Source organism: Macaca thibetana, chromosome 13, assembly GCF_024542745.1.
Source record: "Macaca thibetana thibetana isolate TM-01 chromosome 13, ASM2454274v1, whole genome shotgun sequence".
NCBI lineage: Eukaryota > Metazoa > Chordata > Mammalia > Primates > Cercopithecidae > Macaca > Macaca thibetana.
In genome coordinates this window covers 68,383,260-68,406,733 of record NC_065590.1, presented here as the reverse complement: position 1 = coordinate 68,406,733, position 23,474 = coordinate 68,383,260, and the positions used below count along the sequence as shown (strand labels likewise).

General features: G+C 43.1%; 2 protein-coding genes and 1 pseudogene across 3 annotated transcripts in view; 1 reads left to right on the top strand and 2 right to left on the bottom strand.

Annotated features, from left to right (window-relative positions):
• The window catches only part of MORN2 (MORN repeat containing 2), a 1,051,609-nt gene that overhangs the window by 978,117 nt on the left and 50,018 nt on the right, over positions 1–23,474 (top strand). The gene's annotated exons all lie outside the window — the stretch shown is intronic.
• Positions 1–23,474, bottom strand: part of DHX57 (DExH-box helicase 57) — a 77,160-nt gene that overhangs the window by 10,003 nt on the left and 43,683 nt on the right. For both annotated transcript variants that reach the window (XM_050753294.1, XM_050753293.1), the window contains exons 14-21: positions 18,811–18,907; positions 17,045–17,218; positions 16,375–16,575; positions 13,521–13,797; positions 10,980–11,075; positions 10,810–10,893; positions 7,488–7,622; positions 5,141–5,215 (exon numbers count right to left, since the gene is read on the bottom strand). In XM_050753294.1, the coding sequence (XP_050609251.1) occupies positions 5,141–5,215; positions 7,488–7,622; positions 10,810–10,893; positions 10,980–11,075; positions 13,521–13,797; positions 16,375–16,575; positions 17,045–17,218; positions 18,811–18,907 (1,139 nt within the window). The remainder of the gene's footprint in view (positions 1–5,140; positions 5,216–7,487; positions 7,623–10,809; positions 10,894–10,979; positions 11,076–13,520; positions 13,798–16,374; positions 16,576–17,044; positions 17,219–18,810; positions 18,908–23,474) is intronic.
• Positions 1,482–5,124, bottom strand: LOC126933554 (argininosuccinate synthase-like; annotated as a pseudogene).

Here is a 23,474-nt window from a genome sequence, read left to right as displayed (position 1 = left end):
AATCTTTTTTTATAACCTACTTTTTAAAACTTAATATATTAAGAACATTTTTCTATGTTGTGACATATTTTCCTAAAACATAATTTTCGATGGATATATAAGACCTTGTCGTAAGAATTTATAATAATTTAACCAATAAATTCCCTGTTATTTCAAATTTAGATTGTCTGCAATTATAAACAGTGCTGAAATGAATATTCTCCCAGCTGTATCTTTGTACATATCTGCAATTAATTATTTCCTAATAACAAATCCCTAGGAATAAAGCTGCTATCTAGAAAGGGGGTATAAACTTATATTCCTACTCTGAGTAAGAGTACTCATTTTGGGGGGTTCATGACAGCACCAGCATTATATTTATTTATTTGCATTATTATCAAACAATTATTTATTTATTTTAATCTATTTTTGGTAGAGATGGGATCTTGCTATGTTGCCCAGGCTGGTCTTCAATTCCTGGCCTTATGCAATCCTCCCACCTGGGCCTCCCAAAATGTTGGGATTGTAGGTATGAGCCACCTTACCTGGCCTATTTTTTATTTTAGGGATAGGGTCTCTCTATGTTGCCCAGGCTGGAGTGCAGTGGCTATTTACAGGCACAGTCATAGCTAACTGTAGCCTTGAACTCCTGGGCTAAAGTGATCCTCCTGTCTTAGCCTCCCAAGTAACTGAGATTACCAGTGCATGGTACCACATCTGGCAGTATTATAATTTTTAAAAAGTTTTGCCTATTTATTATTTTTTGAGACAGGGTCTCACTCTGTCACCCCGGCTGTAGTGCAGTGGCACAATCATGGCTCACTGCAGCCTCAACCTCCCAGGCTCCAGTTATCCTCCCACCTCAGCCTCCCGAGTAGCTGGGACTACAGGCATGCACCACCACGCCTGGCTAATTAAAAAAAAAATTTTTTGTAGAGACAAGGTCTCACTATGTTGCCCAAGCTGATCTCAAACTCTTGGCCCCATGTGATCTTCTCACCTCAGGCTTACAAAGTGCCACGAGCCACTCTGCCCAGCCCAGTTTTGCCAATTTAAAAAGTAAAAAGAGGCTATTTCTTTGCTGTTTTTTTTTTTTTTTTTAGACGGACTCTTGCTCTGTCGCCCAGGCTGGAGGCAGTGGTGCAATTGCAGCTCACTGCAACCTCCGCCTCTTGAGTTCAAGCGATTCTCCTACCTCAGTCTCCCGAGTAGCTGGGACAATAGGCACCCGCCACCACGCCTCCCTAATTTTTTTTTGTATTTTTAGTAGAGACAGTGTTTCACCATATTGGCCAGGCTGCTCTTGAACCTTGTGACCTTGTGATCTGCCCGCCTCAGCCTCCCAAAGTGCTGGGATTACAGGTGTGAACCACCGCACCCGGCCTTCTTTGCTGTTTTAATTTGCATTTCTTCTTACTAGTAACACTGAATATAATTTTTGTGTATGTATTATCTGTTCAGTCATGTCCTTTGCCCACGTTTCTATTAGGTTCTATTAGATCTTTTATTTAGTCTTTTTTTTTTTTTTTTTTTTTTTTGAGACAGAGTCATGTTCTGTAGCCCAGGATGGAATACGATAGTGCGATCTCTGCTCACTGCAACCTCCGCCTCCCAGGTTCAAGCTATTTTTCTGCCTCAGCCTCCCAAGCGGCTGGGATTACAGGCACTCACCACCACACCCAGCTAATTTTTGTATTTTTTAGTAGAGATGGGGTTTCACCATGTTGGCCAGGCTGGTCTCAAACCCCTGACCTCAGGTGGTCTGCCCACCTCGGCCTCCCAAAATGCTGGGATTACAGATGTGAGCCACCACGCCCGGCCTTAGTCTTTTTTTCTTTTTCTTTTTTTAAATTGTCATTTTATAGCTCCCCACTGTAGCTGCCCCCCACCCTTCCCTTTGATGACCACTTTTACAGGCTTCAGGGGGACCAGGGAACAAAGCTGGGGCCCGGTAGCCCCACTACACTGTTAGCCAGAGAGAACAAGTCACAGTTACAAATTATCACAACAATTAGTGCCTGTACTTGGGGGATCTGCAAAGTGAGGCGGCTCTAGCTCCCCATTGTACAGGGGTCTATTTGGCAGTGACCTTGCTCTGAGATGATGATATTCCTTCAGCCTGAGGGAATTGATGTTGATGAGACTGGTGGCATCGACTGGCTGGCTCACCATTGCCCTGCATGTTCACGCTCACTGCTCCCCACTGTAGAGAGACAGTGGGGCTCCTGGCAGAGGATGTACACCTGGCCCTTGAAGATGGACACCTGCACTTTCCCTTCCACTTGCTCCTGGGACTTGGCGATGCAGTGGCGGGCAAAGTCACACTCAGGGCTGTGCCAGAAATCGGTGTACACCAAATCAGCAAATTTCAAGCCCAGGCCTTGTTTGATTCTGCGCACTTCCTGGTCCATGGCAAAGGCCTCAGTGTCTAAATGAGGGTAGTAAAGGATGGTGCCTGCTGGGGTCTTGTAGATACCTCAGGACTTCATTTCAATGAAGCGGGTCTCCACGATGTCAATATGGCCCACACTGTGCTTGCCTGCGACTTCATTCAGGTACACGAAGAGCTCCAAGGAGGTCTGGTGGGTGGTGCCATCCTTAATGCTGGTCACTTTCACGGGGACCCCTTTTTCACTCAATCTTGAGAATGTTGGGGGTGTTGGGGGCTTTGGTTGGGTCCTGGATCTTCATGTAGAGACTTGAAGGTGCTGGGTTCTTGGGGTTCTCCAAGATTCCAGCCTCATAGCTGATGTGCATGAGGTTCTCATCCATGTTCCATGGGTGCTTCAGAGTGACTGGGATGGGAATCCTATGTTTCTCTGTATATTCCATCAGATCACTGTGGCCCTTGAACTGGTGTAGAAGTTGGGGATCCTCCCGGGAGCAATGACCTTAATCTGGGGGGCCAGTGAGTAGTAGGTGAGCTCAAACTGGACCTGATCATTCCCCTTTCCCATGGCACTGTGGGACATACACTTGGCCCCATCCCGCTGAGCAATTTCCACTTGTTTGCGGGTGATGCAGACGCTGGGGAGAGAGGGGCCCAGGAGGTAGCGGTCCTTATACAGTGCACTGGACTGGACGGCTGGCCAGATGAACTCCTCCACAAACTCCTTGCTGATGTCCTCAATGAAAACCTTTTTGGGCCCAAGGTTCAGTGCCTTCTTCCTGGCTTCCTTGAAGTCTTCCTTCTTGCCGATGTTGGCAAGGTAGGCAATGATGTCATAGCCTTGTTCCTTGAGCCACATACAGAAGGTGTCCAGGCCGCCACTGTAGGCCAGAACCACGGAGCTTTTGCTGAACATAGCATCTGGGATTGGAGGTGCAAGTTCCTGGCACCTGAAATCTGTCTTTATTGCTCCGTGAACCACTCGGGGCCTGGGGAGCAATGGCAGGCGACAGAGCAGGGCCCAAGTCTTTCTTATTGATGAGTTCTTAGATATACAGTCAGATACATCACATTTTCCTTTTTGGCTTAGCCTCAAAACTATATTGTTACCTAAAACTTCTTATCCCACATTTATGTTCTTTGTTTCTACATTTTAAGTCTCCACATGATTTTTTCCCCACATTCTTTTTCTTTTTTCTTTTTTCTTTTTTTAGAGACAGGGTTTTGCCATGTTGCCCAGGCTGGTCTCAAACTCCTGAGCTCAAGCAATCCGCCCACCTCAGCCTCCCAAAGTGCTGGGATTACAGGCATGAGCCAATGCTCCTGGCCCCCACATTCTTTTTTAAATAATCTTTTTATTTTGAAGTAATTATAGACTCTCAGGAAGTGGCAAAATAGTACTGAGTTCCTTGTACCCTTCACCCAGCTTCCACCAACGGTAAGACCTTACATTACTAGAGTATGATAGCAAAACCAGTAAATCTATATCCAAATGACTTTTTTTCCCTTTCATAACCACACTACAAAGCACAAACAATTTTTTAAAAGTACATTTCCAATGGTTTAAAAAGCATACAAGTGCTAAGCAGAAAATGAGCCATAAATCAGTCAGACGTTAACTGAGGATTTAATAAAAAAAGTGAAGGCTTTGAAAAATGATCCAGTATTCTGCCAAATCCAAACTCTTTGGGGAAAATGGTGCCTTGTTAGGGATGAATAATCAAAACTCAGGTAAAAGTCCAAGAGCACACTCAGGTAGCGTTTCCAGTAGTCTGGCCACAGGTAGTCTTATGGCAAAGCACTGATTTTTTATTTTTATTTGAGACAGAGTTTCGCTCTTGTTGCCCAGGCTGGAGTGCAATGGCGTGATCTCGGCTCACCGAAACCTCCGCCTCCTGGGTTCAAGCGATTCTCCTGCCTCAGCCTCCTGAGTAGCTGGGATTACAGGCGTGCATCACCACGCCTGGCTAATTTTGTATTTTCAGTACAGATGGGGTTTCTCCATATTGGTCAGGCTGGCCTCGAACTCCCGGCTTCAGGTGATCCGCCCGCCTCGGCCTCCCAAAGTGCTTGGATTACAGGCGTGAGCCATCGCACCTGGCCCTTATTATTTACTTGTTTGTTTGTCTTTGAGACAGTCTCAGTCTGTGGCCCAGGCTGGGGTACAGTGGCATGGTCTTGGCTTATTGCAACCTCTGCCTCCTGAGTTCAAGCAATTCTCCTGCCTCAGCCTCCTGAGTTGCTGGGATTACAGGTACGCACCACCACGCCCAGCTAATTTTTGTATTTTTAGTAGGTACGGGGTTTCACCATGTTAGCCAGGCTGGTCTCAAACTCCTGATCTCATGATCTGCCCACCTCGGCCTCCCATAGTGTTGGGATGACAGGCATGAGCCACCATGCCTGGCTATTTACTTTTAGTCCAGAGTAGAGGGCGTAAGATAAACTGTAGTTGAATCAAGTTTCCAACTAACATAGAAAGTTAGTTACATATAGGTTGGCCGACTGACATTTATGTCTATTTTAATTTTTGGAATATCATATGTCAGAAGGATTAAAAATTTTATACAATAAATGTGTTATTGAATAATGTATCCCAACAGATTTGGGGAACTGAAGGAGTGAAAACGTATGCTAAGTTTAAAAGGGTGTGTGTGTGCGTACACATGTGTATATATCTCTTTAAGATGATTAATATGCACATCTTAACTTATATCACTTGGCTACAAATCAAACAAAAAATGGAAGGATCTAGGAAAAATGTTTTGTTACCTGCACTACATTTGGATACAAAGCAGCACACAGCATTGCTGATATCAGCTTGGGGTTCTCAGCATTTGAGTTTGCCTATGAGAAAAGTACAGCATTAATTAACAAGTAATATGGCTATTTCTTCTTTTGTTTTGAGACGGAGTCCCACTCTGTCACCCAGGCTGGCATGCTGGCATGCAGTAGCGTGATCTCGGCTCACTGCAACCTTTGCCTCCTGGGCTCGAGTGATTCTCCTGCCTCAGCCTCCCAAATAGCTGGGATTACAGGCATGTGCCACCACGCCCAGTTAATTTTGTAGTTTTAGTAGAGACAGGGTTTCTCCACGTTGATCAGGCTGGTCTCGAACTCCTGACCTCAGGTGAGCCGCCTGCCTCGGCCTCCCAAAGTGCTGGGATTACAGGCGTGAGCCACCGTGCCCGGCCTCTTTTTTTTCTTTTTGAGACGGAGTTTTGCTCTGTCACCCAGGCCAGAGTGCAGTGGCGCCATCTCGGCTCACTGCAACTTCTGACTCCCAGGTTCAAGCGATTCACCTGCCTTAGCCTCCCGAGTAGCTGGGATTACAGGCGTGCACCACTATGCCCAGTTAATTTTTGTATTTTTGGTAGAGACGGAGTTTCACCGTGTTGGCCAGGATGGTCTCTAACTCTGGACATCAAGTGATCTGCCTGTGTCAGCCTCTCAAAGTACTGAGATTACAGGCGTGAGCCACTGCGTCTGGCTCTAATATGGTTATGTCTGTGCCGTAGAATTTACCATTTTATTATATTTGGTCTCTACCTTAAAGCAAAAAAAGAGCATCTAATTTCTATCTCTTTGCTAGAAAAACTATTTCTAAGTAAAAAACAAATCTACTGGACCACAGTCACATTGGACCCATTCCAAGGAGCCTACAATGACTTTCTAGACTTTTGCAAAGCAGTTACAAAGCCAGTGTTCCGAAGTATAAATGGAGAAAGAAATTCTGGTTCATGAGATGTTCAGAATCTCCAGGAAGTGCTAACTGCACTTGGAACACAGGGGCTTCAGGTTCATCTTACAGAAGTGCTTTTCCTACAGTTATAGAAAAAAACTGTCCTGTGTTAGAAAAAATGCTGGCCTGATTTAAGAAAATTCTACCGGAAGTCTATTCTACCTTGTATGAATTTATCAAGAAGCAGCATGAAATTTAAAAACCAAAAACAACAGCAATGATGAGCAGAAAACCTTCTATTCTTCTTTTTTTTTTTTTTTTTTTGAGGCGGAGTTTCGCTCTTGTTGCCCAGGCTGGAGTGCAATGGCAGCTCCCCACACCCTCTGCCTCCCGGGTTCAAGCGATTCTCCTGCCTCAGCCTCCCGAGTAGCTGGGATTACAGGCATGTGCCACCATGCCTGTATTTTTGGTAGAGACAGGGTTTCTCCATGTTGGTCAGGCTGGTCTCGAGCTTCCGACCTCAGGTGATCTGCCCATCTTGGCCTCCCAAAGTGCTGGGATTATAGGCATGAGCCACTGTGGGCATGAGCCACTGTGCCCAGCCCCCTCTATTCTTATGAGTGTTAGCTGACACTTAAAAAATTTTTTTTATACTTTTTTCTTTTTTTTTTTGAGGCAGGGTCTAGCTCTGTTACCCAGGCTAGAGTTCAGTGTCTCAATCTTAGCCCACTGCAACCTCTGCTTCCTGGGCTCAGATCATTCTCCCACTTCACCCTCCCACGTAGCTGGGATGACAGGTGGTACACCACCATGCCTGGTTAATTTTTTTGCAGAGATGGGGGTGGGGGTGGGGTTTCACCATGTTGCTCTGGCTGGTCTCGAACTCCTGAGCTCAAGCAATCCACCTGCCTCAGCCTCCCAAAGTGTTGGGATTATAGGCATGAGCCACTGTGCCAGGTCAGCTGATATTTATTTGCGCAAAGTAGAAAATCAAGAATGCCATTAACCCACTGCTCATAAGGCTTAAGGGAAGAATGTCTACAAGTGTTCTCAGGTTAAGAACGTATTTACGGCCGGGTGCGGTGGCTCAAGCCTGTAATCCCAGCACTTTGGGAGGCCGAGGCGGGCGGATCACAAGGTCAGGAGATCGAGACCACAGTGAAACCCCGTCTCTACTAAAAATACAAAAAATTAGCCGGGCGCGGTGGTGGGCGCCTGTAGTCCTAGCTACTCAGGAGGCTGAGGCAGGAGAATGGCGTGAACCCAGGAGGCGGAGCTTGCAGTGAGCCGAGATCGCGCCACTGCACTCCAGCCTGGGCAACAGCGTGAGACTCCGTCTCAAAAAAAAAAAAAAAAAAAAAAAAAAAAAAAAAAAAAAAAAAGATCGTATTTAGGTGCTAATCAAAGAGAAACAAGAACCAACTCCACATTCTTTACCTCTTCTCCTGTGGCATCTAAGACACCATCTCCTCCTTGGGCCCTTTTCTCAATTTCCCTTGCTCTGAGCCCTTCCCTTGCAAACCCTATATCCGATAACAGCTCCGTGAATTGTCGTTTGAGGCTGGCCATTTCCTAAAAGAAGGGGAAAAACCTTTAAGCAAGGGCATCAGCATAACAGTGTTAAGTCTTACAAAAATGAGTGACTACGAAAATGCATTATTTCAGGGGATAGCAATGAGGCTCAAGCGGATTCATCACTCAGATAGGAAGAGGATCTTGTCTGGTCATTTCCAAGAAGCAGCTTTCACTTACACAAACTGGCAGGCAGAGTGAAACAGTTATGCAGAAATGCAAAAATTCAGTAAATCCAAGGATCATTTATTTCACTCTAGATTACAATTTTAAACACTTTCATTGGATTTGGGGTAGGCCTGATTTTCCACGAAATTCTTAGGACAGCAAAAAATGCGGCTGGTTTTGACTGGAATTCCAACTCCAAGTGCTGCGGCACTGTCTACTGTCTAGCTTTTCCTACTTGCATTGCTGCTCCTGTCCTCTCAGTTCCTTACTCAGGCCTAGAGTGGTTCGTGCTCTCGGTGGAACTCAGCAGAATGTTTCCTCTTTCTCTTTCCTTATGGTCTTGCTGGCTCATATCTTTTTCTAGGAATAGGGACATCATTAAGTGGTTTAAGATTTTTTTTTTTTTTTGAGACAGTCTTGCTCTGTCGCCCAGGCTGGAGTGCAGTGGCACGATCTCGGCTCACTGCGATCTCTGCCTCGTGGGTTCAAGCGATTCTCCTGCCTTAACCTCCTGAGTAGCTAGGACTACAGGCACGTGCCACCATGCCCAGCTAATTTTTGTATTTTTAATAGAGATGGGGGTTTCACCATGTTGGCCGGGCTGCTCTCGAACTCCTGATCTCAGGTGATCCACCCACCTTGGCCTCCCAAAGTGGTGGGATTACAGGCGTGGGCCACCACGCCTGGCTGTGGTTTAAGATTCAGACACTCCTTTTAGTGGTTGAGCACAAATGTGAGAAAGAAAGTATAAACTTCTTTCTTTTGTGGCTACTGTTCTCACATGGGCTGCATATCAGACAAAGAGAAGGAGATAATAATCATTTAAGGAACTGAAAGCTAAGCAACACTACCCTGTCTCTCAATGATGGTTTAAGTATTTTCTTGGAATGTCTCAAGTGTACATGGATAACTATAATATAACTAGGAGTTAAATATACCACAGTTTCTATTTCATGACAAGGTTTTAATTGAAATCTTAAAAAAAAAATCCTACAATCTAAGCTGGAGTTTAGTGAAAAGACGCAACTCTTGTTTGATGGACCTCATAAGTCACAGCAAAATCTATACATAGCCTAACAAAAAATAAATAAATAAATTTAGTAGGAAATATAATTTAAAAGAAATATCCTCATCTTATATTTAAGCATCTTAATGACTTGAGAAAATATTTCTTACTACCCTGTACATATAAATACCCCCCCTTTGATTATTGATTCTCAGCCTCCCAAGTAGCTGGGACCACAGGCATACACGATCACGTGTGGCTAATTTTTATATTTTTTGTAGAGACGGGGTTTCGCCATGCTGCCCAGGCTAGTCTTGAACTCCTGGGCTCAAAGGTTCTGCCTGCCTTGGCTTTCCAAAGTGCTGGGATTATAAGCATGAGCCACTGTGCAGGGCCCCAAAATCTTTGAGTAAAATATGCTTTGCAAAGATGTGTGCCATCATTATTTTGACTTCTCATACCACTCTGGAATTTATTTATTTATTTATTTTTTGAGACAAAGTCTCCCTCTGTTGCCCAGGCTGGAGTGCAATGGCACAATCTCAACTCACTGAAACCTTCATCTCCTGGTTTCAAGTGATTGTCATGCCTCAGCCTCCTGAGTAGCTGAGATTGCAGGTATGAGCCACCACGCCCAGCTAATTTTTTGTATTTTCAGTAGAGATGGGGTTTTGCTATGTTGGCCAGGCTGGTCTTGAACTCCAGGCCTCAAGTGATCTGCCTGCCTCGGTCTCCCAAAGTGCTGGGATTATAGGCGTGAGCCATAGTCCCTGGCCTCATCCCACTTTGGAAGGGGACCTAAAACACTGTTGCAACAGGGGACAGAAGCCCTGTCTCTACATTATACAGAAGATAAGACATTTTTAATTTTTATTTTTTTGAGACAGGATCTCCCTCTGTTGGCCTAGGCTGGAGTACAGTAGGGCGTTCATGGCTCACTGCAGTCTTGACCTCCCCGGCTCAAGTGATCCTCCCACCTCAGCCTCTGGAGTAGATGGGATTATAGGCCCAAATCACTAGGTCTGGCTGATTTTTGTATTTTTTATAGAGATGGGGTTTTGCCATGTTTCCCAGGATGGTCTCAAACTCCTAGGCTCAAGCAATCCTCAGGCTCCCAAAGTGCTGGGATTATAGGTATGAGCCACCAAGCCCGGCTAAACATTTTCTTGTATACTTAGTAGGTTCTGATAGATGTAAGAAAAATAACAAAATCTGGTTCAGTATTAGTTCTTTGGTTTTGGGGAGAGGGTAAGGGGATTAGAGATGGCCATGGACCCCTCTGAAAAGCTGATGAAAGCTATGGTCCATCTCTCCAGAATAACGCACACATGCATAAGCATACAATTTTGTATACAATTTCAGGGGCTCAGAGATTCCGGTTAAGAATGCCTGGTGTAGCCTGGCGTGGTGGCTCACGCCTGTAATCCCAGCACTTTGGGTGGCCAAGGTGGGTGGATCATGAGGTCAGGAGTTCAAGATCAGCCTGGCCAGCATGGTGAAACCCTATCTCTACTAAAAACACAAAAAAATTAGCTGGGCATGGGGGTATGCACCTGTAATCCCAGCTATTCAGGTGCCTGAGGCAGGAGAATCGCTTGACCCTGGGAGGTGGAGGTTGCAGTGAGCCGAGATCACGCCACTGCACTCCAGCCTGGGTGACAGAAGGAGACTCTGCCTCAAACAAACAAACAAATGAAAAAGCATCCCTGGTGTAATTACTGAAAAAACTGACTTCCAGTAAGCAGCAATCTTCGGAGTGCCTATGTTCTACCCTATCCTCCACATAAGTAAACAAAAATTCACCACAAAGAGGAAAAGGAGGTCAGTGGAAAGGTCCAGCACAGAAAGCCTGATATCACAGTGCAGGAGTCCATTTTACCCGGCTGGTAAAGCCAAATATACTCCAGAAATAACATTTGCAATGTTAAGACAGGACACATAAGATAAAGTCGCAGCACCCTCTGGTGAGCTACTCTAATACAAAATGAAGAAAAAGCCACAGACACAACTCACCTGCAGAACTCTTCCGGACAAGAAGTTTTGTCTGCAGTAATTATAACCTGCACGCACACCTTCTCTTGTACTTAGCTGCCATCCCTAAATTTTGGAGAAAATCAAACTGAACTTACTCAGTCTTTAGCGCCAACATGGAATAAAACGAAGCTATTAGGTCATATGCTTACCTTATACGCTTGTAGAAGGGCCAGATAATCACTGTTTGCGAATGCAAATTCCAGCTTTTTCTGGTTAGCTTCTTCTTTTTTATCCCAGGGAGATACCTAAAGGACGGAGGAAAATCAGATTTAAAGAACACTTTTTTTTTTTCAAAGACAGGGTCTTGTTCTGTTGCCCAGGCTGGAGTGCAGTGGTGCGATCATAGCTCACTGCAACCTTGATCTCCCAGGCTTAAGCAATCCTCCTGCCTCAGCCTCCCTGGTAGCTGGGACTACAGGTGTGCCCCATCATGCCAGCGAATTTTTAAAAATTTTCGGTACAGATGGAGTCTCATGTTGTGCAGGCTGGTCTTGAACTCCTGGGCTCAGGCAATTGGCCCACCTCGGCCTACCAAAGTGCTGGCATTATAGGCATGAGCCACCACACCCCAGGTCCTACAGGACACTTTTAATCTGAGGTTTCAAATGGCATTTTCCTATTGCTAAAGCCAGATGCCTTGGGAAAGGATTTTGCATGGAAAAGTGTAATCAGTGGGTCAGCTAATGAAAGGCAGTTATGATGGTCAATGGCAAGCTCACAGTCTTTGCTCTGTGAGTCTGCCTGCCCACCCAAAAGAAGCTCTTCTGGGTCTTTTAGTTCCAAGTGGCAAGAGTCATCAAAGAGCCACTCATTCTAAAGCTACATTTAAAACCTAACATTCTGTTATCTGTGTTCTTTATTTTACAGATTCTTATTCATCTTCTACGTTTGAATCTCCCTTGCTACTATACCCACACTAGTGTTTTACTCTTATTTATTGTTTTACTTAAAAATCTACACTGGGAAGAATCCTCTTATTTTATTACAAATGTTTACAGGTCTTCCTTTTCCCTACAAATGTGTAAAATCAGCAGGGAAGTAAATTTTCACCGCTTTACACATACTAATTCATTAATCCAATGATATTTCTCTGCCTTCTCAGGCTCTAAAGATACCAGCATGAGCTTCAGTAGTTTCTCATGGCAATCTAAACCAATGCCCTAGCTGTAACACCACTGAAAATCATTCTAAACCAACCATAGTGCTTCTAATTTTTGTATATTTAAATATCTTATAACTAATATAACAGCAGTAAAATTTTAGTTTCTACTTGAAAGTAAAATTCCTTCCTTTTTAGACAGGCCAGTGGGAAAAGGATTGCACGTGGGAGATGAATATTATGTTTACAGAGTCCAGCAAAGGACAGGTGCTCAGTTTTGGCTAAGGATGACATCAACATTTCTTCTCTCTCTCTCTTTTTTTGTGTTTTTTCTTCAGATCACTAAACGAAGGGAGACATCAACATTTCTGGATTCAGAGTCCAGAATGCTCACCATTATACCACGGAACCTCACACCAGACATCAACATTTCTAATGAGTCTTTCTTGATTCCAATAAAAGAAAATGGTCAGTGAGAGGTTGGTTTAGATGATTTGGGAAAAGGCAATGGAAGTCTTGTTCACAAGGTTGATACTGTGTACCCCCAGCAAGTTATGTCACCTCTTCGGGTTCTTGGTTTTATCATTTCTTTCTTTTTTTAAAGACTAGTCAAGTCTCAATAATCAATTGAGATAACTCACTACCACTGGACCAGCTGGTTTATAATTTGTTGTTAAGTCAGGGAGCTGGACTAAGATCTTTTTGCAGATCTGTGAGTTTATAATTTGATGACATATAACATTAAAACTGAAGAAAATGAATACATCCATTGATTCCCCTAACTAGATAAAATAAGCCACGATAAAAATAAAGGCAGATTGCTTATCATGAAAGGACCGGTAAAAAAGATTTTTTTTAAATGAAGAAAAAAAAAAAAGGCAGACTGACACTCCACCTAACAGCAGAAAATCCTTTCTTCTCAAGTATACGTGGAACACCCTTCAGGATAGACCATATGCTTGACCATAAAACAAAGCTCAATACATTTTAAAGAGGATTGAAATAGTACAAATATGTTCTCTGTCCACAATAGACTGAAGTTAGAAATCAATAATGAAAAAAATTTTGCGAACTCACAAATATATAGAAATTAAACAACTCATGCCTAAATAATAAAGGGTCACAGGAGAATAAAAAGGAAAATCAGAAAATACTTTGAGATGAATGAAAAGGAAAACCAAAACATATGGGACACAGCTAAAATAGTCCTTAGAGAAAAACTGAGAGCTGTACATGCTTACATAAAAAAGAAAGATCTCAGAACAATAACCTAACCTTCTACTTTAAGACACTAGAAAAAGAAGAGCAAACTAAACAGAAAGAAGGAAAGAATAAAGAGCAGACAGTAATGAAATAAAGAACAAATTGGATGACATTGTTCCCTAAAAAATCTTTTTGTTTTATTTGTTTTTGTCTTTTCAGAAATTTATTTTTGACCTTCTCCCCATGCAGATGTGCCCTAAAAAATTCACATCTAACATACAAGCAAATTTTTAGGGGGTTCACATGCCCTTGATTCCCCCATGGTCCCCTTAGAGACCTATGGTCGTCCTCTTAGAGACTCCAGTTTAGATGAATGTTGTTTACTTACAAATGGAGACTTAAAAGCCAAACTGGCAGCAATGGTGAGAGCAGGATCCAAACAGCGGAAGATGGACCCAAACAACATTAGTTTGCCAATTCTCACATCCACAGGCAGAGAGGCCAAGTGATACCCAAGAGGGGTCAATTTTTCATCTGGAGTTAATGCTCCTAAGTCTCGTAATCGTATTTTTGAGGCACGAAGAGAATCGGCGTGTGGAGGTTCAATAAGCCGAGAGAACACAGACTGGAGATTATGAGCACTAAACATCTCTAAAATTTTAATTCTGAAAAGGAAACAAAATAACAATTTGTCAATTTTATTTCTGGTGGGATGACACAGAGGAATAATTTCTTGTGAGTGAGAATAATTGACAAGTTTAAATACAAATTTTTAAAATCTCGTGTTTTCTACTTCTACCAATAAACCACAGAAGCACTTTCAGATGCTGAAACTTACTCATATTCAGAATAAAATTCTCTCTATAAACTTTCAAAATGCTTCTTTCCTTAATGGTGGGATCGAATTATGAAATAGAGTTCATGACAAAAGATAATAAGTGCTGGCAAGGATGTGGAAAACTTGGAACCCTGCACATTGTTGGTGGGAATGTAAAATGATGCAGCCACTATGAAAAACAGGATAGAGATTCCTCAAAAAATTAAAAATAGAACTACCATATGATCCAGCAACCCCACTTCTAAGTATACACCCAGAAGAACTGAAGTCAGAATCTTGCAGAAAGGCCAGGCACAGTGGCTCACGTCTGTAATCCCAGCACTTTGGGAGGCTGAGGTAGGTGGAGGTCAGGGGTTCGAGCCCAGCCTGGCCAACGTGGTGAAACCCAGTCTCTACTAAAAATACAAAAATTAGCCAGGCTGGTGATGCACACATGAAATCCTAGCTACACGGGGGGCTGAGGCAGAGAATCACTTGAACCCAGAGGTGGAGGTTGCAGTGAGCCAAGATCACGCCACTGTACCCTAGCCTGGGCGACTGAGCAAGACTCTGTTTCAAAAAAAAAAAAAAAAAAAAAAAAAAAGAATCTTGCAGAGCAGAGATACTTGCCACTCCTGTGTTCACTGTAATATTATTCACAATACCCAAGATATGGAAACAACCTAAATGTCCACTGACAGATGAGTGGATAAAGAAAGTGCAGTATATATACATACAGTGGAATACTATTCAGGCTTAAAAAAGAAGAAATTCTGCAATATGCAACAGCATGGATGAAACCTTGAGGACATTATGTTAAGTGAAATAAGTCAGTCACAAAAAGACAAATGCTGGATGGTTCTACTTGTATGAGGTATCTAAAATAGTCAAACTCACAGAAGCAGAGAGTAGAATGGTTGCCAGGGGCTGGACATGAGGGGAAAATGGAGAGTTGCTGTCCAATAGGTATAAAGTTTCAGTTTCACAAAATGAGTAAGTTTGAGAGCTCTGCTGTATGACATTATGCCTATAGTTAACAGTACTGTGTTGTAAAATTAAACATTTGTTAAGAGGGTAGATCTCATATTAAGTATTCTTACCATAATAAAAAACTGGACATGAATAGCTTAGATAGTTCTGACTGCTATACAATTAAAGGCATTTATTAAAAAATTTTAAATGATCCACTTATTCCTTCGCACATCTGAAGGTGCAGTCATTGTTTATTTATTTATTTATTTATTTTTGGGGGATGGAGTTTCACTCTTACTGCCCAGGCTGGAGTGCAATGGTATGATCTTGGCTCACCGCAAACTCTACCTCCCAAGTTCAAGTGATTCTCTTTCTTCAGCCTCTTGAGAAGCTGGGATTACAGATCTGTGCTGCTACACCTGGCTAATTTTGTATTTTTTTAGTAGAGATGGGGTTTCACCATGTTGGCCAGGCTGGTCTCGAACTCCTGACCTCAGGTGACCTGCCTGCCCCAGCCTCCCAAAGTGCTGGGATTACAGGCATCAGGCACCACGCCTGGCCCAAAGTTGCAGTCATTGTTTATAAAATTAATCTGCATTGTGTCCTGCCTTGTGATAGCTCTTCAAAAACTAGTGTTTTAAATTATGAACTTCATCCAGAAAAAGAGTTCTCATTTTAAAAAAACAAATTATGAGCATCAGCAACTTAAAGAAAAGTGTAACATACATAAAATTTTATTTACTTCACATACAGCTCCTTTTTAAGTTGCCAACTTATAAACATACAATTTCACATTTTTATTAACATGTATATTTTTGGTACCTTGCCTTTTCTCACTTAATGTAGTTCACTTTAAGACATGAATTGACAGTAATTCACTTACTTAAATTTCATTTTTATTTTATTTATTTATTATTTTATTTAGAGACGATTCTCGCTCTGTTGCCCAGGCTGGAGTGCAGTGGCACGATCTCGGCTCACTGCAATCTCTGCCTCCCGGGTTCAAGAGATTCTCCTTCCTCGGCCTCCCAAGTAGTTGGGACTACAGGCGTGCGCTACCACACCCAGCTAATTTTTGTATTTTTAGTAGAGATGGAGTTTCATTCACCATGTTGGCCAGGCTGGTCTCCAACTCCTGACCTCAGGTGATCCACCCTCCTCAGCCTCCCAAAGTGTTGGGATTATAAGCGTGAGCCTCCATGCGCAGCCCTACATATATATTCTTAAGCTCTATTTTAGGGCCATGCTCTGCAATGTAAGAGATCTTTATGTGCAGAAATTTAAAAGGAATGGTAAAGGTAACACTAAGGATCTTTTTCTTTGCAAATAAATGAGATTATTGGCGGTCATTCTTAGCCAAATATCTTCTAGAAATAAAAGGAAAACATGGAACTTAATAGAGTGAGAAACATTTAGACCTTTTGGAAGCAAAACACAAAAAACCAGATGTCACCTTAGACACAGCTGTTCCAGTGGCACTCTTTGTATTTCTGGTAGCTGTTGCTTTAAAAGCTGGTGATTGTAGTGATGGCTAGTGAATAAATGGAAGCAGACCCCAGATGCAACACGGCCTGCTCGGCCTTTCCTTTGTAGAGCATTGGCTTGAGACACAAAAGTGTCCTCTAGACTTTCCATCCCTTTGCTGGCATCATATCTATAAAGAAAAAGAAAATACAAAATTGAGTCATTTTATAAAAATGTGGCCAAGACTGCTTGGCATGGGCAGAATAGATGAACCAGCTTCCTCCTGTAGAAGGACACAGTGCCCTGTATATTCTGGGATAGCTGAGTCCCTGGTAGGAGCAGCTAGTGCTGATTTAAGTGGCATCAAGTGCAGAGTTTCCCAAACTACACAGTTTCTTTATTCAACCCTTTTTCATACAAGCACATATAAAATCACATGACAAAAAGAGAGAAAAAGCAATTCATTACTTTTCATCCCCGTTTGATGTTAAGCTCCATGCTTTTGGCTACAGAATCACTCACGCATCCACGTGCAGTTTTCATAAAGTATTTTTTCATACAGTAACCCATATAGCTTAATAGCATTAGCCATTAACAACTGTGTCTCCCTAAATGAAGCATTTTTAGCCCCTCTCTTAGATCACCACAAGATGGAATACCTCTTTTCTTTCATTTTCCCAGAATCGATGACATAGACAACATCATCGATGGTTATGGATGTCTCAGCAATGTTGGTGGAAATTATAATCTTAGTTACTCCTACAGGAGGTTTTACAAACACAGCCTGCTGCTCTTCACTGGATAAAGATGAATGAAGTGGGTGAATAACACATCTGGAAGGAAATAAAAGCACATGAAGTATTCTAGCACATAGCACTGAAACTGGATTTCAGTGGATGAATTTCTACTATGACTTCAGGTATTAGCAACTTCTCCACAATCTGTACTCAGAGCCCAGCTTTTCTACATAGTAAAGTCTTGGCCAGGCGCAGTGGCTCACACCTGTAATCCCAGCACTTTAGAAGGCTGAGGCGGGCAGATCACCTGATGTCAGGAGTTCGAGACCAGCCTAGCCAACATGGTGAAACCTCGTCTGTACTAAAAATGCAAAAATTAGCCAAGTGTGTTGGTGGGCACCTGTAATCCCAGCTACTTGGGAGGCTGAGGCAGGTGAATCACTTGAGCCCAGTAGGCAGAGGTTGCAGTGAGCTGAGATCCCACCATTGTACTCTAGCCTGGGTTACAATAGTGAGACTCTGTCTCAAAAAATAAAATAAATATAAATATATAAATGGTAAAGTCCTTTCTGATTTTGACAAAAATTTTACTTAGTTCTAGGAACCAAAAACCTCATACCAACTTGGGAAAAATGCTGGAGTGTAATTCAGTAATAAATAATGAGGAGGAATAAATAATTGATATTCTACAAGCAACAAGCCTAGTGCAAACTAACCAGCAAAGAATCATTCTTCCTTTAAATACAGAGAAGAGCCTGTAATCCCAGCTACTTGGGAGGCTGAGGCAGGAGAATCACTTGAATCTGGGAGGCGGAGGTTGCAGTGAGCCGAGATCATGCCACTGCACTCCAGCCTGGGTGACACAGCGAGACTCCGTCTCAAAAAAAAAAAAAAAAAAAAAATACACAGAGAGAGAGAGAAAGAGAGAGAGAGAGAGAGAGAAGAGAGGCGATAACAATGATGTAACCTCAGAAACTTCATTCTTACATTTTTAGGGAGTGTTCATTTGTCAAATAGTTCTCTTCTTAAATATGAAAACACACCTAGTGTGTCTTGCTCCTGGAATCAGAACTATTGAAGATGATTTTCTCTCATAATGGTAGGACTTCTTTGTTGATACTAACGCTGCCTTTCCCCCACCCTCCCCCACTCTCTGGGGCTCTGACATCTAAAATTACATGCAAATTTGCTGAGTCACTATGCTATGTGAAGAGAATTTTTTTTTGAAACGGAGTTTCACTCTTGTTGCCCAGGCTGGAGTGCAATGGTGTGATGTCGGCTCACTGCAACCTCCGCCTCCCAGGTTCAAGCTGTTCTCCTGCCTCAGCCTCTCGAGTAGCTGGGTTTACAGGCGCCCGCCACCACACCTGGCTAATTTTGCATTTTTAATAGAGATGGAGTTTCTCTGCATTGGTTAAGCTGGTCTCGAACTCCTGAACTCAGGTGATCCGCCCGCCTCGGCCTCCCAAAGTGCTGGGATTACAGGCATGAGCCACCACACCTGGTGAGTATTTTTCTTTAATAAAAGGGGAATAACTGATTTCCTGCAGCAAATAGGTTTGTTCATTTCCAGCTGGCATAAACAAATGTATGCTCGAAGAGTCGTACTCTTCCAGGGTCCAAAGAGGGTGATATCTTTACAGGTAACTGCAATGGATGATTAAGAATATAGAAAGCTATTAGCTTACCGATTACTACGTCTGTTGTTGAAAAGAGAATTACACTGTAGCTGTTCATAAAGCATTTTGATTTCTGCTAGTCCTGGTAAAAATACAAGTATAGCACCTGGGTATATAAAAAGAATCAATATGTGGGTAAGCATAGGCACAGAAAAGAAACAATGAAATTTTTTTTTAAAAAACAATTGATATGATAAATGAAGTAAATGAAACACCAATATAGATTATAAAGCTGTTTTTAACCAAAATATGCAATAATCTGAGAATTTCGCCTGTGGTCTCAGCTATTCGGCAGGCTGAGGTAGGAGGGTCGCTTGAGCCAGGGGGGCGGAGGTTGCAGTAAGCCAAGATTGCGCCACTGCACTCTAGCCTGGGTGACAGAGCGAGACCCTTTTCAAAAAGAAAAAAGAAATTTTCACTATCATTTTTATTTTCTTTGTAAAGTCCCAGAGGATTTAAAGAAATAAAAAATTACATGTTTTCTGACTTAATAAGGACAAAATGGAGATTTATCCTTCTATAACCAGAAAAACTGAGGTGTGGAAAAGTATAATGTCTATCAGTATAATGCCAAGAATTATTAGCTAAGCTCTTTTTTTTATTTTAATTTTTAGTTTTTGAGACAAGGCCTTGCTCTGTCACCCAGACTGAAGTGCAGTTGCATGATCATGGCTCACTGCAGCCTCAACCTCCCCAGGCTCAGGTGATTTTCCTACCTTAGCCTCCCGTGTAGTTGGGACTACAGGTATACGCCATCAATTTTTTATGTTTTTAATAGAGACAGGGTTTCGCCATGTTGCCCAGTCTGGTCTCAACCTCCTGGACTCAAGTGATCCACATACCTCAGCCTCCTAAAATGCTGGGTTTATAGGCGTGAGCCACTGTGCCTGGCCTAGCTAAGCTCTTTAAATACACTTTTTCAGTACACTGGTTATTTTTTTTGTTTGTTTTTGAGACAGCGTCTTGCTCTGTTGCCTAGGCTGAAGTGCAATGATGTGATCTTGGCTCACTGCAACCTCCGCCTCCTGGGTTCAAGCGGTTCTTCTGCCTCAGCCTCCTGAGTAGCTGGGATTACAGGCGCGCGCCCCACACCCGGCTAATTTTTGTATATTTAGTAGAGACGGGTTTCACCATGTTGGTCAGGCTGGTCTCGAACTCCTGACCTCATGATCTGCCTGCCTTGGCCTCCCACAGTGCTGGAATTACAGGCGTGAGCCACCGCACTTGGCCCCACTGGCTACTTTCTATTTCTTTTTTTATTTTTTTAGAGACGAGGTCTCACTGTACTGCCCAGGCTGGTCTTGAACTCTTGAGCCCAAGCAATCTTTCTGCTTTAGCCTTCCGAGTAGTTGGGACTATAGGCATGCACCACTGCACCTGGCCTTGACATTAAATTTCTATAGGAAGAGGTATTCTCCTAACCTTATAAGACAGGAAGACTATTCTATTAATAAATAAAATCCATAAACATTTTTACTGGAAATGAGAAAAGGAAACTATAACTGGCTGGCCAATCTGGTAATCTAAATTCAGATATATTTTAGAGACAGCCCATTAACTAACCCTATCATATTAACAGTTTATGGGCTTTTAAATTTTACATTAAAGAAAATAAGCATGAAAACTGATTATAGTATATTTCTGTGTGAAGAGCAGTCACTCACTCAACAATAGTCACCTTCTTTTGTGCTTTATTCAGGGAGAAAAATGGTAGTGTTTTCACCAGCCTCTCCTTTATCCCACAAATATTTATTGGGTACCTACGTCAGCTCCATGTGAAGTGCAATGGGATATAAAACAAGCATCTGTCAGCAGAGAACTCATAACCTATTATTCAGTCATAGTTATCCTTCCCACTAAATAAATGAGGAATCTGAATTATCACAAAACTGGAACTCTGATGAAGGCTGAAAGAGATCTTAAAGCATTTAAAAAAAATACTTCATAGTAACAAAGAATGCTCACGTATATTATCTCATTTAATACTCATAGCCATCCACTGAGAAGGTTATTAGTGGCCAGGCATGGTGGCTCAGGCCTGTAATCCCAGCACTTTAAGAGGCTGAGGTGGGTGGATCACTTGAGGTCAAGAGTTCGAAACTAGCCTGACCAACATGGTGAAACCCCATCTCTACTAAAAATACAAAAATTAGCCTGGTATGGTGGTACATGCCTGTAATCCCAGCCACTCGGGAGACTGAGGCACGAGAATCACTTGAACACAGGAAGTGGAGGTTGCAGTGAGCTGAGACTGTGCCATTGTACTTCACCCTGGGCCACAGAGTGAGACTCCGTCTCAATTAAAAAAAAAAAAAAAGAAGGCTACTAGTACTCCTACTAGTGAGTCAGTAACTTCAGACTCAGGTCACAGAGTTAGTAGGCATGGAACTTGGACACAAACCTAGGGTTTCTGGCATCAGATCCATGTTCTTTCCATTACATACCCCATGATCCTCTCTGCTAAAATGCCACAAAATTTTATTGAGGTCAGGTGTGGTGGTTCATGCCTGTAATCCCAGCACTTTGAGAGGCTAAAATGGGAAGACTGCTTGAGCCTAGGAGTTTGAGACCAGTCTGGGCAACATAGGGAGACACCGTCTCTACAAAAAATTAAAAATTTAGTAGGGCATGGTGGCACATGCCTGTGGTCCCAGCTACTCGAGACGCTGATGGAAATTGTAGGATTGCTTAAGCCAGGAAGTTGGGGCTGCAGTGACCTGTGATCGGGCCACTGAACTCTAGCCTGAGAGACAAAGTGAAACTCTGTCTCAAAAAGAAAAATTTGGGCGCGGTGGCTCAAGCCTGTAATCCCAGCACTTTGGGAGGCCGAGACGGGCGGATCATGAGGTCGGGAGATCGAGACCATCCTGGCTAACACGGTGAAACCCCGTCTCTACTAAAAAATACAAAAAACTAGCCGGGCGAGGTGGCGGGCGCCTGTAGTCCCAGCTACTCGGGAGGCTGAGGCAGGAGAATGGCGTGAACCCGGGAGGCGGAGCTTGTAGTGAGCCGAGATCTGGCCACTGCACTCCAGCCTGGGCGACAGAGCAAGACTCCGTCTCAAAAAAAAAAAAAAAAAAAAAAAATTATTTATTAAAAGAGAAGATAAGCAAAAAGAAAAATATAAAGAAAAAAAAGCCACAAAATTAAAGATGATAAAACACACTATTATTTGTGAATTGAAAATTTTGTCTATATTTTTATGTGCCTCATCTGTCCGGGATATCTTTAATGTTCACAAATATGTCACATATGTCACTGACTTCCTAGTCACTATAGCTACTCTGCTTTAAATTTAGGTAATTTCCTTCCTTCCTTCCTTCCTTCCTTCCTTCCTTCCTTCCTTCCTTCCTTCCTTCCTTCCTTCCGTCCCTCCCTCCCTCCCTCCCTCCCTCCCTCCCTCCTTCCTTCCTTCCTTCCTTCCTTGCTTTCTTTCTTTCTTTCTTTCTTTTTTTTTTTTTTTGACTTGTCCCCCAGGCTGCCAGGCTGGAGTGCAATGGTGCAATTTTGGCTGGCTGCAACCTCTGCCTCCTGGGTTCAAGCAATTCTCCTGCCTCAGCCTCCGAGGAGCTGGGATTACAAAATTTAGGTACTTTTCTAACATTTCTTCTTCATTTATGATTTTTTTGCTATGCTTGATTTTTTTCTTTTTCTTTTCTTTTTTTTTTGAGACAGAGTTTCGTTCTTATTGCCCAGGCTGGAGTGCAATGGCATGATCTTGGCTCACTGCAAACTCCACCTCCGGGTTCAAGCAATTCTCCTGCCTCAGCCTCCCGAGTAGCTGGGATTATAGGCATGCACCACCACACCCGGCTAATTTTGTATTTTTAGTAGAGATGAGGTTTCTCCATGTTTGTCAGGCTGGTCTTGAACTCCCAACCTCAGGTGATCCGCCCACCTTGGCCTCCCAAAATGCTGGGATTACAGGCATGAGCCACCACACCCGGCTGATTTTTTTCAACAATAGTCTTCTCCTTTGGAATGAAACAACATAGGTTGGGCGCGGTGGCTCACGCCTGTAATCCCAGCACTTTGGGAGGCCAAGGCAGGTGGATCAACTGAGGTCAGGAGTTCCAGACCAGCTTGGCCAACATAGTGAAACCCCGTCTCTACTAAAAAAACAAAAACATTAGCCAGGCATGGTGGTGGGCACCTGTAATCCCAGCTACTCGGAAGGCTGAGGCAGGAGAATCACTTGAACCCAGGAGGCAGAGGCAGTGAGCCGAGATCGCACCGTTGCACTCCACAGCGAGACTTTGTCACACACACACACACAAAATTACAAAAATTAGCTGGGGGACATGGTGGCGCACACCTGTAGTCCCAGTTACTTGGAAGGCTGAGACAGGAGAATTGCTTCATCCTGGGAGGCAGAGGTTGCAGTGAGTCGAGATCCTGCCACTGCACTCCAGCCTGGGCGACAGAGCAAGACTGTCTCAAAAAAAAAAAAAAAAAAAAAAAAAAAAAGAAACAAGATATTCAGTCCAGTGAAGTGATACTGCATTAGCCAACACTCACTACTTGCCAAGTAAAAATAAGGCATTTAAATAATTTTTTAAGGCTCACAAGTCTCTTTAGACGACCACACAATGGGCCAGGTGTGGTGGCTCACGCCTGTAGTTCCAGCACTTTGGGAGGCTGACTCAGGCAGATTATCTGAGTCAGGAATTCGA